General features: G+C 39.0%; 2 protein-coding genes across 2 annotated transcripts in view; one reads left to right on the top strand and one right to left on the bottom strand.

Annotated features, from left to right (window-relative positions):
* lyrm2 (LYR motif containing 2) overlaps window positions 1–17,576 on the bottom strand; it is a 360,856-nt gene that overhangs the window by 99,183 nt on the left and 244,097 nt on the right. The gene's annotated exons all lie outside the window — the stretch shown is intronic.
* LOC144010858 (uncharacterized) lies at window positions 9,713–12,213 on the top strand. Its single transcript, XM_077511371.1, has 4 exons — window positions 9,713–9,724; window positions 9,873–9,956; window positions 10,508–10,709; window positions 11,642–12,213. Exons 2-4 carry the CDS (start codon window positions 9,876–9,878, stop codon window positions 11,797–11,799), a joined length of 441 nt encoding a protein of 146 aa, XP_077367497.1. The 5' UTR covers window positions 9,713–9,724; window positions 9,873–9,875; the 3' UTR covers window positions 11,800–12,213.

Here is a 17,576-nt window from a genome sequence, read left to right as displayed (position 1 = left end):
ATAGTCAAGGCCTGAAGCTATCTCTATGACAACATTCAGTTATATATGCAGCGCCACCTAGCCCTTGAGGCATGAAAAAAAAATACCCCACTTACGGTATTTTTACAAAAATTGTAAACTCATTCTCAGTGTGATCACGAAGTAATTTATTAATATTCTTTTACTTTCCACCACTCAAAATGTTCACTGGCATCAGACCTAACCAAACATACATATTTTTGTCATTTAGTTTTATGTATTTTCGATAGCCTCTATGGACATTAAAAGCAATATCGTGAATGAAGGCTATGCTTAATAACTCCCAGGTACATGCTCCAAAAAATCCCATACTTGAAATGTGTATTTATAGTCAAGGCCTGAAGGTATCTCTATGACAAAATTCAGTTATAAATACAGCGCCACCTAGTCCTTGAGGCATAAAAAAAAAAATGCCTCACTTACGGTATTTTTGCAAAAATTGTAAACTCATTGTAAATATGATAACTAAGTCATTTATGAATATTCTTTTACTTTCCACCACTCAATGTGTTCACTGGCATCAGACCGATCCAAACATATGTACTTTTTTTATTTAGTTTCATTTTCTTTGATCGCCTCTATGGACAATAAAAGCAACATTGTGCAATGAGTACGAGCGATGATGTGTGTATACATACTTTTACGAAAAATACCAATCAGGGCAACTCATTGCCTAAAAATAAAAAAAGACGCTGATTTTTGCAGATCTTAACAATCACCAAAACCCATTAAGCTTGACACACTCATCACACCTGGCAAAAAAAAAAAAAATCCACGTTTATCATGCCATTTTCAAAGAAATTCTGCTTCCAATGTGCCAGTACCCCAATGTGCAAGTACCCCAACGTGCAAGTACCCCAACGTGCAAGTACCCCAACGTGGCCCGGGCTGCGAGGGCCCTTTATAGCTGCTCGCAGCTCTAGTTATTATTATTATTATTATTATTATTATTATTATTATTAGGGCCCGAGCAGCGACCGCTGCGAGGTCCCTATTGTTTTTGTAAAAATTATTATTATTATTATTATTATTATTATTAGGGCCCGAGCAGCGACCGCTGCGAGGTCCCTATTGTTTTTTGTTCGAATTATTAGGGCCCGAGCAGCGACCGCTGCGAGGTCCCTATTGTTTTTCGTTCGAATTATTATTATTATTATTATTAGGGCCCGAGAAGCTACCGCTGCGAGGTCCCTATTGTTTTTCGATCGGATTATTATTATTATTATTATTATTATTATTATTATTATTATTATTATTATTATTATTCTCCGTAAACGATCACGATTTTGGGTACCTAAACATTTACGAAAACTCACCAAACTTTGCACACTCCTCAGGCCCGGCGAAAAATGTGATATTATGAAGTCGTCATAACAACGCGACTCTATAGCGCCCCCTAGCATAGAAAAATAAAAACCAAGCCCGGCACGTTTGAGCTAGAGCAACGAAAATTGGCAGGCACGTGTAGCACCCCGAGACGCACAAAAAAGTCTATTGGGACCATGTTGCTAAAATGTACAGGAAGTGAGCTATGAATTTTTTAATGTCCAATTTTGGCCTATTTTGGCACTTTCACTGTGGTCATGCTTTTTCCCCCTATGCAAACATTTTTCATCCCATTGACTTCAAACTTGGTATTTATCATCTCAAGACCTAAGAGGACAGCTGGGCAAAAAGTTTTGCCTTTTCGAAATACTATATGACGGGGGCGGGGCATCAAATATTGCCTTTAAAATTTCATTTGTCCAGAAAGAGCAAATGCTGAATAACTCCCATGTACAAGCTCCAAAAAATCTCAAACTTCTCAGGCAACGTAATAGTCACGGCCTGAAAACATCTATATGACAAAATTCAGTTATACATATAGCGCCACCTAGTGGTTACAATAAATGTCATACTTTACGTTTTTAGCTACTGTGCTGAGCTCGTTGAAGGGATCCAGTTGAAAATTGGTCAGAAAAGCCTTAAGATGTTGATGATGCCCCACACCGAATATTGTAACTTTTCGCCAAAGGGCGTGGCCGCTACGGTGATGCAAAGTCTGAAGATTTTTCGTGACAATAAAAGCTGCATTAACTTGACCGAGATGATTCTATCTTCTCAAAATTTCACACATTTGATGAGAGTCCAGCTCTAAAGACATCTACTGACTTACATTTCATCTAACTGATAGCGCCACCTAGTGGCAATTTTTTTTCTTACGAATTTTCTTCTACGTTTTTCTCCAAACACGTTAACTGGACCTACCTCATATTTGCTCAGATGAGGGTTTCGGCCTTCATGATGTCACAACACGAAGTTTGTGAGTTTTCGCGAATTGCTGTGGGCGTGGCTAAGCGCTGTTCGCCAAGAAAACAACGCCAGTTTTGAGGGTCTAAACATGCACAGAAACTCCTGAAACTTGGCACACACATCTGGCCTGGTAAAATGAGCAATATTTTATTGTTGATTGTGCTATTTTTACAAAAATGACTCAATAGCGCCCCCTCGAAATTTTTAACGAAGCAGCCCCGGTTGTACGTTTAAGCAAGAACGACGAATATTTTCAGGTGTATGAGGGAGCCCAAGACCTACAAAAAAGTCTCTTGTACCCATATGCTAAAATGAACAGGAAGTGAGCTACGAATTTTTGAATGTCCCATTTTTGACGATTTTTGCACATTCACAGGGGGCAGACTTTTGCCCACCTCTCCTACACGTTTCATCCGACTGAGTTAAGACTTGGCCTGGACCATGTCAAGACCTGAGCCAACGACAGGGGGAAAAATTTTGACTTTTCGAAATACTATATGATGAGGGCGGGGCATCAAATTTGTGTTTCGCAATGAAAAAGGATATGCTTGATAACTCCCCGGTACATGCTCCAAAAAATCCCAAACTTGACATGTGTGTTTATCGTCAAGGCCTGAAGTTATCTCTATGACAACATTCAGTTATATATGCAGCGCCACCTAGCCCTTGAGGCATGAAAAAAAAATACCCCACATACAGTATTTTGTACAAAAAATGTAAACTCATTCTAAGTGTGATAACGAAGTCATTTATGAATATTCTTTTAGTTTCCACCACTCAAAATGTTCACTGGCATCAGACTTATCCAAACATATATATATTTTTATTTATTTTTGATAGCCTCTATGGACATTAAAAGCAATATCGTGAATGAAGGATATGCTTAATAACTCCACGGTACATGCTCCAAAAAAAATCCCACACTTGACATGTATGCTTATAATCAAGGCCTGAAGGTATCTCTATGACAACATTCAGTTATAAATACAGCGCCACCTAGCCGTTGAGGCTTATATAAAAAAAATAAAAAAATACCCCACATACGGTATTTTGTACAAAAAATGTACACTCATTCTAAGTGTGATAACTAAGTCATTTATGAATATTCTTTTAGTTTCTACCACTCAAATTGTTCACTGGCTTCACACCGATCCAAACGTATGTACGTTTCCATTTTGTTTTATTCATTTTTGATTGCCCCTTTGGACAATAAAAGTAAACATTGTGCAATGAGTACAACGAGAGATGATGTGTATATACACTTTTACAAAAAAATACCAATCAGGGCAACTCATTGCCTAAAAATAAATAAGGACGCTGATTTTTGCAGGTCTGAACAATCACCAAAATCCGTTGAGCTTGACAGACACTGGCAAAAAAAATATTCTACATGTAAACGTTTATTATGCCATTTTCAAAGAAATTTTGCTTCCAATATGCCAGTACCCCAACGTGCCAGTACCCCAACGTGCAAGTACCCCAACGTGCAAGGACCCCAACGTGGCCCGGGCTGCGAGGGCCCTTTATAGCTGCTCGCAGCTCTAGTTATTCTTCTTCTTCTTCTTCTTCTTCTTCTTTATTCTCCGCAAACGATCGCGATTTTGGGTACCTAAACATTCACGAAAACTCACCGAACTTTGCACACTCCTCAGGCCCGGCGAAAAATTTGATATTATTAAGTCGTCATAACAACGCGACTCGATAGCGCCCCCTAGCGTAGAAAAATAAAAACCAAGCCCGGCACGTTTGAGCTAGAGCAACAAAAATTGGCAGGCACGTGTAGCACCCCGAGACGCACAAAAAAGTCTATTGGGACCATGTAGCTAAAATGTACAGGAAGTGAGCTATGAATTTTTTAATGTCCAATTTTGGCCTATTTTGGCACATTCACTGTGGTCATGCTTTTTCCCCCTTTGCAAACATTTTTCATCCAATTGACTTCAAACTTGGCATTTATCATCTCAAGACCTGAGAGAACAACTGGGCAAAACATCTTGCCTTTTTGAAATACTATATGACGGGGGCAGGGCATCAAATATTGCCTTTAAAATTTCATTTGTCCAGAAAGAGCAAATGCTTAATAACTCCCATGTTCAAGCTCCAAAAAATCTCAAACTTCTCAGGCAATGTAATAGTCACGGCCTGAAAACGTCTATATGATAAAATTCAGTTATACATATAGCGCCACCTAGTGGTAACAATAAATGTCATACTTTACGTTTTTAGCTACTGCGCTGAGCTCGTTGAAGGGATCCAGTTGAAAATTGGTCAGAAAAGCCTTAAGATGTTGATCATGCCCCACACCGAATATTGTAACTTTTCGCCAAAGGGCGTGGCCGCTACGGTGCCGCAAAGTCTAAAGATTTTTCGTGACAATAAAAGCTGCATGAACTTGACCGAGATGATCCTATCTTCTCAAAATTTCACACATTTGATGAGAGTCCAGCCCTAAAGACATCTATGAACTTATATTTCATCTTACTGATAGCGCCAACTAGTGGCAATTTTTTTTCTTACGAATTTTCTTCTACGTTTTTTCTCCAAACACGTGAACTGGACCTACCTCATATTTGCTCAGATGAGGGATTCGGCTTTCATGATGTCACAACACGAAGTTTGTGAGTTTTCGCGAATCGCTGTGGGCGTGGCTAAGCACTGTTCGCCAAGAAAACAACGCCAGTTTTGAGGGTCTAAACATGCGCAGAAACTCATGAAACTTGGCACACATATCTGGCCTGGCAAAATGAGCAATATTTTATCATGTATTGTCCTATTTTTACAAAAATGACTCAATAGCGCCCCCTAGAAATTTTTAACAAACGCTGTTCGCCAAGAAAACAACGCCAGTTTTGAGGGTCTAAACATGCACAGAAACTCATGAAACTTGGCACACACATCTGGCCTGGTAAAATGAGCAATATTTTATTGTTGATTGTGCTATTTTTACAAAAATGACTCAATAGCGCCCCCGAGAAGTTTTTAACGAAGCAGCCCCGGTTGTACGTTTAAGCAAGAACGACGAATATTTTTAGGTGTATGAGGGAGCCCAAGACCTACAAAAAAGTCTCTTGGACCCATATGCTAAAATGAACAGGAAGCCAAACATATATATATTTTTATTTATTTTTGATAGCCTCTGTGGACATTAAAAGCAATATCGTGAATGAAGGATATGCTTAATAACTCCACGGTACATGCTCCAAAAAAAATCCCACACTTGACATGTATGCTTATAATCAAGGCCTGAAGGTATCTCGATGACAACATTCAGTTATAAATACAGCGCCACCTAGCCCTTGAGGCTTATATAAAAAAAAAAAAAAACACATACGGTATTTTGTACAAAAAAATGTAAACTCATTCTAAGTGTGATGACTAAGTCATTTCTGAATATTCTTTTAGTTTCCACCACTCAAATTGTTCACTGGCTTCACACCGATCCAAACGTATGTACGTTTCCATTTTGTTTTATTCATTTTTGATTGCCCCTTTGGACAATAAAAGTAACATTGTGCAATGAGTACAACGAGCGATGATGTATATATACACTTTTACAAAAAATACCAATCAGGGCAACTCATTGCCTAAAAATAAAAAAGGACGCTGATTTTTGCAGGTCTTAACAATCACCAAAACCCGTTGAGCTTGACACACACTGGCAAAAAAAATATTCTACATGTAAACGTTTATTATGCCATTTTCAAAGAAATTTTGCTTCCAATATGCCAGTACCCCAACGTGCCAGTACCCTAACGTGCAAGTACCCCAACGTGCAAGGACTCCAACGTGGCCCGGGCTGCGAGGGCCCTTTATAGCTGCTCGCAGCTCTAGTTATTATTAGGGCCCGAGCAGCGACCGCTGCGAGGTCCCTATTGTTCCTGAAGGAATTCTTATTAGGGCCCGAGCAGCGGCGGCGGCGGTGCCGCTGCGAGGCCCTATTGTTTTTGTAGGAATTCTTATTATTATTATTAGGGCCCGAGCAGCGACCGCTGCGAGGTCCCTATTGTTCCTGAAGGAATTCTTATTATTAGGGCCCGAGCAGCGACCGCTGCGAGGTCCCTATTGTTCCTGAAGGAATTCTTATTATTAGGGCCCGAGCAGCGACCGCTGCGAGGTCCCTATTGTTCCTGAAGGAGGAAGTCCGCCAGAGGCGAGGCATCAAATTTTGTGTTTCAAAATTCTTATTTAATGAAGCATTCCCGGCTGTACATTTCACCTAGAGTTACCAACATTTGAAGACATATGTAACAGCCCTCAAGGTACAAAAAACTCTTTTTGAACCATATGCTAAACCGAACAGGAAGTCCGCCATTTTGATTTACTTTGGAACGTGTTGCCATTTTTTGGGCCATTTCATAGGGGTCTTATTTTAACGAACTCCTCCTACAGAGTTTATCCGATCATCTCCAAACTTGGTGTGATTCATCTTAAAATGTTGAAGATGAAAAGTTATTGAAAGCTTTTTATTTCGTCGCACGCTATTGCCGTGGCATGCACAGTTTGCAAAGGAAAAAATTCCCTCTTAATGAAGCATTCACAGTTATACGAAGCAGCTCGAGCTACGAAAATTTGGAGACAAATTTAACAGCCCACAATGTACAAAAAAGTCTATTGGTGCCATGTGCTAAACCCAACAGGAAGTCCCGTAAGGGCCGGTCATCACATTTTGAGGTAAAAAACTCCTCTTTAACGAAGCATTCCCGGTTGTACGTTTCACCTAGCGCTATGATAATTTAGAGGCATACATAAGAGCCCACGATGTACAAAATAGTCTCTTGGAACCATCTTCCAAAACAAACAGGAAGTCCGCCATTTTGATTTACGTTGGGATTTGTAGCCATTTTTTGTGGCCTTTTTTAGGGGTCATATTTTAACGAATTCCTCCTACAAAATTTATCCGACTGTCTTCAAACTTGGTGTGCTTCATCTTAAGATGTTTAAGATACAAAGTTATCGAAAGTTATTTATTTTGTCCCACACCGTTTCATGGCGATGCATTGTTTGCCAAGTAAAATGCTGCTTTTTTTTTTGGTCTAAACATGTGCAAAAACTCATGAAACTTTACACACACATCAGGCTTGTCATAAGCATGAATATTTTAGAGATTTCTTATTAAATTTGCAATAAATGCTTCAATAGCGCCCTCTAGACATTTTTATGAAGTCTTTCCGATTATATGATTCAGCTAGATGTGTGAATATTGGCAGGCATGCCTAATATATTCAAAAAGTATTCTATATAGCCATGTGCCAATCCATTTTGATTTTATTTTGTTAATTGTGCATCATTTTTGGCCTTTCCATGAAACTTTACAAACACAAAGCATGGCAAAAACGTTTAAAATTTAGATGGTTTCCTATTTGACAGTACCCCAGCATGCCAGTACCCCGACGTGCAAATACCCCAACGTGGCCCGGGTTGCGAGGGCCCTTTATAGCTGCTCGCAGCTCTAGTTATTATTATTCTTCTTCTTCTTTGTTATTATTCTTTTCCGCAAACAACCACATTTTTGAGGCACTAAACATGAACGAAAACTCACCAAACTTTACACGCAGATCGGGTCTGGCGAAAAATTAGATATTTTAAAGTCGCCATACATGATAACAGAAAAATGGCTCTGTAGCGCCACCTACATAGGTTTAACGGATCCCTGTCCCGCTACGATTGTCCTATGGCTACGAAAATTGTGTGGCACCTGTAGCACATCCAGATGAACAAAAACCTCTTTGATATGTGTACCCTAAAATAGACAGGAAGTGAGGTATGAGTATTTGAATGTCCAATTTTGGCCCATTTTTGCACATTTACAGGGGTCATACTTTTGCCCGCTTCTCCTACACGGTTAACCCGATTGACTTCAAACTAGGGCTGTACCATCTCAACACCTGGGACAACATCATGGTAAAAAATCTAAAGTTTTTGACATACTATATGACGGTGGCGGGGCATCAAATTTACAGTTTCAAAATTCTTACTTAACGAAGCATTGCCGGTGGTACGTTTAATCTAGAGCTACGAAAATTGGTACACATATGTAACAAACTATGATCTACAAAAAAGCCTGTTGGTGCCATATGCTAAACCTAACAGGAAGTCCGCCAGAGGCGAGGCATCAAATTTTGTGTTTCAAAATTCTAACTTAATGAAGCATTCCCGGCTGTACATTTCACCTAGAGTTACCAATATTTGAAGACATATGTAACAGCCCTCAAGGTACAAAAAACTCTTTTTGAACCATATGCTAAACCGAACAGGAAGTCCGCCATTTTGATTTACTTTGGAACGTGTTGCCATTTTTTGGGCCATTTCATAGGGGTCTTATTTTAACGAACTCCTCCTACAGAGTTTATCCGATCATCTCCAAACTTGGTGTGATTCATCTTAAGATGTTGAAGATGAAAAGTTATTGAAAGCTTTTTATTTTGTCGCACGCTGTTGCCGTGGCATGCACAGTTTGCAAAGGAAAAAATTACTTCTTAATGAAGCATTCCCAGTTGTACGAAGCAGCTAGAGCTACGAAAATTTGGAGACAAATGTAACAGCCCACGATGTACAAAAAAGTCTCTTGGTGCCATGTGCTAAACCCAACAGGAAGTCCCGTAGGGGCCGGGCATCACATTTTGAGCTAAAAAACTCCTCTTTAACGAAGCATTCCCGGTTGTACGTTTCACCTAGCGCTATGATAATTTAGAGGCATACATAAGAGCCCACGATGTACAAAAAAGTCTCTTGGAACCATGTGCTAAACCAAACAGGAAGTCCGCCATTTTGATTTATGATGGGATTCGTAGCCTTTTTTTGTGGCCTTTTTTAGGGGTCATATTTTAACTCCTCCTACAAAATTCATCCGACCGTGTTCAAACTTGGTGTGTTTCATCTTAAGATGTTTAAGATGCAAATTTATCGAAAGTTTTTTATTTTGTCGCACGCTGCTGCTATAGCGATGCATTGGTTGCCAAGTAAAGTGCTGCTTTGTTTTTTTTTATCTATACATGTGTGAAAACTCGTGAAACTTTGCACACACATCAGACTTGTCATTAACATGAATTTTTAGAGATTTCTTGTGCAATTTGCAATAAATCGCACCCTCTATACATTTTTTATGGAGCATTTTCGATTGGATGATTCAAGCGCAAAATAACTAAAGATGACTTGACTTGACCTAGATTTGTGAAAACTCAGAGGCATACCTATTATATTATTATTATTTTTTGTACCTTACAAGATTATCTCTTGTGCCACATTAAACCCCTTTGCAGGCCTGAGCCAAACCACGGTCCATACATTTGATACCACTGCTTTATTTCAATGGTCAAGTACTTCATAACCACACCTACTTATGCTTGTCCTTGCATATATAGTAGACAAAGAGCTCTTTCAACAAAAGACATTTCCATCTACAAAGTCATACAAGGTAAGCACTCTATAAATTCTGCAATCACTACACTTCTATTCCTAAATTATCACTTCAAATACCAACAATGGTTAATACAGCTACAAATTTCTTGTATGTTTATGAAGTATGATACTGTATTTATTTCTACTCCTTTGCTTTTCTACAGAACATGAACAAATCAACAAGCAAATTCTCTTTTGATAAAGACCCTCTAATCATCTCCATACGCAAAGATTGCCAACTTTTTTCCGTAAGTATACAATACATAAACTAAACAGGACAACTTTCTCAATCATATACAGTATGCCATACATATATGTATTAAGTTCTCATTTATTAACAGGTTTGTTAAAGGCACCTTTAGTGTGTTTTTCTGTTTGTAATATTTCTCCACGAGCACGTCTAGCCATTGATATCATGTAGAACACATATGCTAACCTTTTAGAGACAATTGAAGCTTACTTGCACAGTAGCCACTATCTTAACCACTTAATTCACATGTCTACTTGACAACTTATTACATGTAGTGAAATGGTACTTTGTGCGTCTTATGCTTTTTTCTGAACACTGCTTTTCAACTCTTTCCTTAAAACCAATACATGCGGTACTGTTATACTGTATAAATATATATGTCCGTGTGTATATATTTGTATATTCTTTCAAATAAACTCGTTTTGACACACACAGCCATTGAGTAACATGCAACACGACCACAACGTTTTGCACCAACACGTTACCTCTGCTATTTAGAATCATGGAATCTAACATGACTGATTTTCATTGAATGCTTTGTCATTACAGTATGCATGCATTGATCATGCTTCCAGTCGCAACGACTTATACCAGCGCAGCCTTGATCTTCATTCCCAAATGAACCAACTAGTCCATGTGACTCGAGTCAATCGAGCACTTGAAAAACAGATAGACTTCAAAACCAAGCTTGTGAAAGAACTCCAGACTGCATTGGTTATAAAGGATGCATGTGATGCATTTGTCCGTGATGGTAAGCTATATGACATGGAAGACACACAAACACTAACACAGCAAGCATCCCCATCCTACACATTGTGTATAATGAATGACATGTTTGACAATGGACATTTTTACATTTTTTTGTTAATGCACGTTCCTTTTTTTCTGTTAGGAATATCTTGAAGGTAACATTGGACTGTTAACTAAAACACTGACTGATTATTGAGCCGCAATTTCTCAATGTATATAATGTGAATACATACTACACTTGATTACTTTCAAATGTGACTGATATCATGTAGCTATGCTGTGATCTTGCCCTCTTTCATCCACTGATAGACACTTCAAAGTTCTTTTTTTTCTGTATCTTCTCAAAATAACTGACATATTCATGGAAAAGATTGTATTTAAATTCTATCATTATTAATTACTATTATTATGTTTATGTCTTTGCCCCTGATTATGATGTTTCTATACCATAGATTTTTAAAAAAAAAATGTTTGGACATAATGTGACTTGACCATTACAATACTAATTTTTACTAAGAAAAAATCAATCACACACCATAATATTTTATACTTATCCTGCATGTATCTGGACACACCATGCCAAATTTTACACTTACATAACCATTTATGTACCTGTCGTATCCTTACTTTTATTCATCATTTCATCACACAATCCTAAAACATTGCTTTTTGACCCAGAGGATTCAACTATACCATTTTTGCGTGTCTTATTACTTACTAGCTATATTATTTATTAACGGGCAAAAACTATGAATATAAGATCACCGTCAAATATTACGTCTGTAATATCCATATACAGTGCATTACATAATATGCATTTGTATTAAGACACTACCATGCTAAAAATATGCACACGACTGTTCTGTAAACTACACCTAAGACAACCAAACTTCACAGATCTAACATGATTCTTCATTCTTTTTTGTTCTACAGATGTATCAAATGCTGCCACACAGACAGAAGAAGCCACTGAGGACATGCACGAAGACGATGATCACAATATAACAGGACAGGTTAACCCCCCTGAAGTTTTAGCCCGCAGGTCAAAGCGTCCTAGGACTAATTCATCCATGGAGGTTACATTATCCTAAGACAGACTATGTGCTAACCCAAACTCTTTGACCCCAAGGGATTCATCTGTCCCAGAAAACTTTTACACTAAAGAGTTTATCTGTCCTAGGGCGCTGTTAACCCCAGGTTAAAGTGTTATTTAATCTGTCCTGTTACAACAGCTATACATAAACAGCTGCATTCCTCTCCTGTTCCATCTCTCGCACTTCTTTCATCTCTTTTTCTCCTCTACTTATACCTATGCTTGCTCATGTGCTTTTTTCCCCTTTAGATGATGTCATTGGTTAGCCTGCTTCAAAGCTACATTTTTTCTTGAATAACTGTCACACATTTACTGTTTGCTGGACCCTACAAAACTGTCACAATACTTCACTATGTCATGAATACATATGTGTTGCACAGCGACACCACATTAAGAGTCATCAAAAAGCTTTTTATTTGATCACACACCATCTCTGTGCCATGCAATGTTTTCAAATGAACAGATGCTGGTTTTGAATATCAAACGAGCGACTTTTCATGAAACTTTGCACACACATCAGAAAGTCCACACTTTTGAATTTATTTTGGGAATTGTGCATCATTTTTGGCCTTTTACTGCACCTTTTTACACACAAGGCACGGCAAATGCATTTCTATTTTCCATGGTCCTTGTCTATTTAACAGTACCCCAACGTGCAAGTCCCCCGACTTGCATATACCCCAACGTGGCCCGGGTTGCGAGGGCCCTTTATAGCTGCTCGCAGCTCTAGTTATTATTATTCTTCTTCTCCGCAAACAATCGCATTTTTGAGACGCTAAACGTGAACGAAAACTCACCAAACTTTACACGCACATCAGGCCTGGCGAAAAATTTTATATTTTAAAGTCGCCATACATGATAACAGAAAAATGGCTCCATAGCGCCACCTACATAGGTTAAATGGATCCCTGTCCCGCTACGATTGTCCTATGGCGACGAAAATTGTGTGGCACCCGTAGCACATCCAGATGAACAAAAACCTCTTTGATGTGTGTACCCTAAAATAGACAGAAAGTGAGGTATGATCATCTGAATGTCCAATTTTGGCCCAGTTTTGCACATTTACAGGGGTAATACTTTTGCCCGCTTCTCCTACACGGTTAACCCGATTGACTTCAAACTTGGGATGGACCATCTCAACACTTGGGACAACATCATTGTAAAAAATCTAAAGTTTTTGATATACTATATGACGGCGGCGACGCATCAAATTTAGAGTTTAAAAATTCTTACTTCACGAAGCATTGCCGGTTGTACGTTTAATCTAGAGCTACGAAAATTGGTACACATATGTAACAGGCTATGACCTACAAAAAACTCTTTTTGAACCATATGCTAAACCTCACAGGAAGTCCGCCATTTTGATTTATTTTGGAACGTGTTGCCATTTTTTTGGCCATTTCATTGGGGTCTTATTTTAACGAACTCCTCCTACAGTGTTTATCCGATCATCTTCAAACTTGGTGTGATTCATCTTAAGATGTTGAAGATGAAAAGTTATTGAAAGCTTTGTATTTCGTCGCACGCTGTTGTCATGGCATGCACTGTTTGCAAAGGAAAAAAAATATCCTTAAAGAAGCATTCCCATTTGTACGAAGCAGCGAGAGCTACGAAAATTTGTAGACATATGTAACAGCCCAAGATGTACAAAAAAGTCTCTTGGTGCCCTGTGCTAAACCCAACAGGAAGTCCCCCAGGGGCCGGGCATCACATTTTGAGCTAAAAAACTCCTCTTTAACAAAGCATACCCGGCTGTACGTTTCACCTAGAGTTACCAAAATTTGTAGAGGTATATAACAGCCCTCGAGGTACAAAAAACTCTTTTTGAACCATATGCTAAACCTAACAGGACGTCCGCCATTTTGATTTACTTTGGAATGTGTTGCCATTTTTTGGGCCATTTCGTAGGGGTCTTATTTTAACGAACTCCTCCTACAGAGTTTATCCGATCATCTTCAAACTTGGTGTGACTCATCTTAAGATGTTGAGGATGAAAAGTTATTGAAAGCTCTTTATTTCGTCGCACGCTGTTGTCGTGGCATGCACTTTTTGCAAAGGAAAAAAATCCTTCTTAATGAAGCATTCCCAGTTGTACGAAGTAGCTAGAGCTACAAAAATTTGTAGACATATGTAACAGCCCACAATTTACAAAAAAGTCTCTTGGTGCCATGTGCTAAACCCAACAGGAGTGTCCCAGGGGCCGGGCATCACATTTGGAGCTAGAAAACTCCTCTTTAACGAAGCATTCCCGGTTGTACGTTTCACCTAGCGCGGTGATAATTTGCAGGCATACATAAGAGCCCACGATGTACAAAAAAAGTCTCTTGGAACCATGTGCTAAACCAAACAGGAAGTCCGCCATTTTGATTTACGATGGGATTTGTTGCCATTTTTTGTGGCCTTTTTCAGGGGTCATATTTTCACGAACTCCTCGTACAAAGTTCATCCGACCGTCTTCAAACTTGGTGTGTTTCATCTTAAGATGTTTAAGATGCAAAGTTATCGAAAGTTTTTTATTTTGTCGCACGCTGCTGCTATAGCGATGCATTGTTTGCCAAGTAAAGTGCTGCTTTGTTTTTTTATCTATACATGTCTGAAAACTCATGAAACTTTGCAAACACATCAGACTTGTCATGAACATGAATTTTTACAGATTTATTGTGCAATTTGCAATAAATAGCGCCCTCTAGACATTTTTATGAAGTATTTCCGATTGTATGATTCTGCTAGATTTGTGAAAATTAGGACGCTGTGGGTGAAGAGTTCATAGAGCACCACGCAAAAGCACCCCACGTCCGATGCCACGGAGAACCTGCTCTCCGTCAGCGACTCGGGGGCGTACCAAAAGATGGGGCTCTCTCCTGCCAGCCTAATACCTACAAAAAAGTATTATGTAGCCATTTGCCAAACCAAAGAGGAAGTCCGCTATTTTGATTTTATTTTGGGAATTATACATCATTTTTGGCCTCTTTCATTAAACTTTGCACAAACAAGGCATGGAAAAAACTAACATTTTAAATGGTCCTTGTTCCATGTAACAGTACCCCAACGTGCCAGTACCCTGACGTGCAAGTAACCCAACGTTGTGCTCAATAGCGCCCTCTATGCATTTTTATGGAGCATTTCCAATTGTATGATTCAAGCGATACACAACTAAAGATGACTTGACCTAGATTTGTGAAAACTGGGAGGCATACCTATTAGCTTAAGACCTACAAAAAGTATTCTGTAGCCGTATGCTAAACCTAAAAGGAAGTCCGCCATTTTGAATTTATTTTGGGAATTGCACACCATCTTTGGCCTTTTGCACTCACAAAGCTTGTCAAAAACATTTTAGATGGTCCTTGTCCGATTTGACAGTACCCCAACGTGCCAGTACCCCGACGTGCAAGTACCCCAACATGACCCGGGTTGCGAGGGCCCTTTATAGCTGCTCGCAGCTCTAGTTATTATTATTATTATTATTCTCCGCAAACGATCACATTTTTGAGACACTAAACGTGACCGAAAACTCACCAAACTTTACACGCACATCAGGCCTGGCGAAAAATTTGATATTTTAAAGTCGCCATACATGATAACAGAAAAATGGCTCCTTAGCGCCCCCTACATAGGTTAAACGGATCCCTGTCCCGCTACGATTGTCCGACGGCTATGAAAATTGTGTGGCACCTGTAGCACATCCCAATGAACAAAAACCTCTTTGAAGTGTGCACCCTAAAATAGACAGAAAGTGAGGTATGAGTATTTAAATGTCCAATTTTTGCCAATTTTTGCACATTTACAGGGGTCATACTTTTGTCCGCTTCTCCTACACGGTTAACCCGATTGACTTCAAACTTGGGATGTACCATCTCAACACCTGGGACAACATCATTGTGAAAAATGAAAAGTTTTTGATATACTATATGACGGCGGCGGCGCATCAAATTTAGAGTTTAAAAATTCTTACTTCACGAGGCATTGCCGGTTGTACGTTTAATCTAGAGCTACGAAAATTGGTACACATATGTAACAGACTATGACCTACAAAAAACTCTTTTTGAACCATATGCTAAACCTAACAGGAAGTCCACCATTTTGATTTATTTTGGAACGTGTTGCCATTTTTTTGGCCATTTCTTTGGGGCCTTATTTTAACGAACTCCTCCTACAGTGTTTATCCGATCATCTTCAAACTTGGTGTGATTCATCTTAAGATGTTGAAGATGAAAAGTTATTGAAAGCTTTGTATTTCGTCGCACGCTGTTGTCATGGCATGCACTGTTTGCAAAGGAAAAAAAATATCCTTAAAGAAGCATTGCCAGTTGTACGAAGCAGCTAGAGCTACGGAAATTTGTAGACATATGTAACAGCCCAAGATGTACAAAAAAGTCTCTTGGTGCCCTGTGCTAAACCCAACAGGAAGTCCCCCAGGGGCCGGGCATCACATTTTGAGCTAAAAAAACTCCTCTTTAACAAAGCATACCCGGCTGTACGTTTCACCTAGAGTTACCAAAATTTGTAGAGGTATATAACAGCCCTCGAGGTACAAAAAACTCTTTTTGAACCATATGCTAAACCTAACAGGACGTCCGCCATTTTGATTTACTTTGGAATGTGTTGCCATTTTTTTTGGCCATTTCATAGGGGTCATATTTTAACAAACTCCTCCTACAGAGTTTATCCGATCATCTTCAAACTTGGTGTGATTCATCTTAAGATGTTGAAAATGAAAAGTTATTGAAAGTTTTTTATTTCGTCACACGCTGTTATCGTGGCATGCACTTTTTGCAAAGGAAAAAAATCCTTCTTAATGAAGCATTCCCAGTTGTACGAAGCAGCTAGAGCGACGAAAAATTGTAGACATATGTAACAGCCCAGGATGTACAAAAATGTCTCTTGGTGCCATGTGCTAAACGCAACAGGAAGTCCCCCAAGGGCCGGGCATCGCATTTTGAGCTAAAAAACTCCTCTTTAACGAAGCATTCTCGGTTGTACGTTTCACCTAGCGCTATGATAATTTGCAGGCATACATAAGAGCCCACGATGTACAAAAAAGTCTCTTGGAACCATGTGCTAAACCAAACAGGAAGTCATTTTGATTTATGATGGGATTTGTTGCCATTTTTTGTGGCCTTTTTCAGGGGTCATATTTTAACGAACCCCTCCTACAAAATTTATCCGACTGTCTTCAAACTTGGTATGTTTCATCTTAAGATGTTTAAGATGCAAAGTAATCGAAAGTTTTTTATTTTGTCACACGCTGTTGACATAGCAATGCATCGAATTGCACACGATATTTTGCGTTTTGATTAAACAGACAAAGCATTCCCGGTTGTACGTTTCACCTAAAGCTATGATAATTTGCAGGCAAACATAAGAGCTCAGGATGTACAAAAAAGTCCCTTGGAGCCATATGCTAAACCAATCAGGAAGTCCACCATTTTGATTTACGTTGGGATTTGTAGCCATTTTTTGTGGCCTTTTTTAGGGGTCATATTTTAACGAACTCCTTCTACAAAATTTATCCGACTGTCTTTAAACTTGGTGTGCTTCATCTTAAGATGTTTAAGATGCAAAGTTATCGAAAGTTATTTATTTTGTCGCACGCCGTTGTCATGGCGATGCATTGTTTGCCAAGTAAAATGCTGCTTTTTTTTTTTGGGTCTAAACATGTGCAAAAACTCATGAAACTTTACACACACATCAGGCTTGTCATCAGCATGAATATTTTAGAGATTTCTTATTCAATTTGCAATAAATGGTTCAATAGCGCCCTCTAGACATTTTTAT

This window comes from Festucalex cinctus, chromosome 21 (assembly GCF_051991245.1).
Source record: "Festucalex cinctus isolate MCC-2025b chromosome 21, RoL_Fcin_1.0, whole genome shotgun sequence".
NCBI classification, from domain to species: domain Eukaryota; kingdom Metazoa; phylum Chordata; class Actinopteri; order Syngnathiformes; family Syngnathidae; genus Festucalex; species Festucalex cinctus.
The sequence above is the reverse complement of the archived record's forward strand: the minus strand, read 5'-3'. Positions and strand labels throughout refer to the sequence as shown.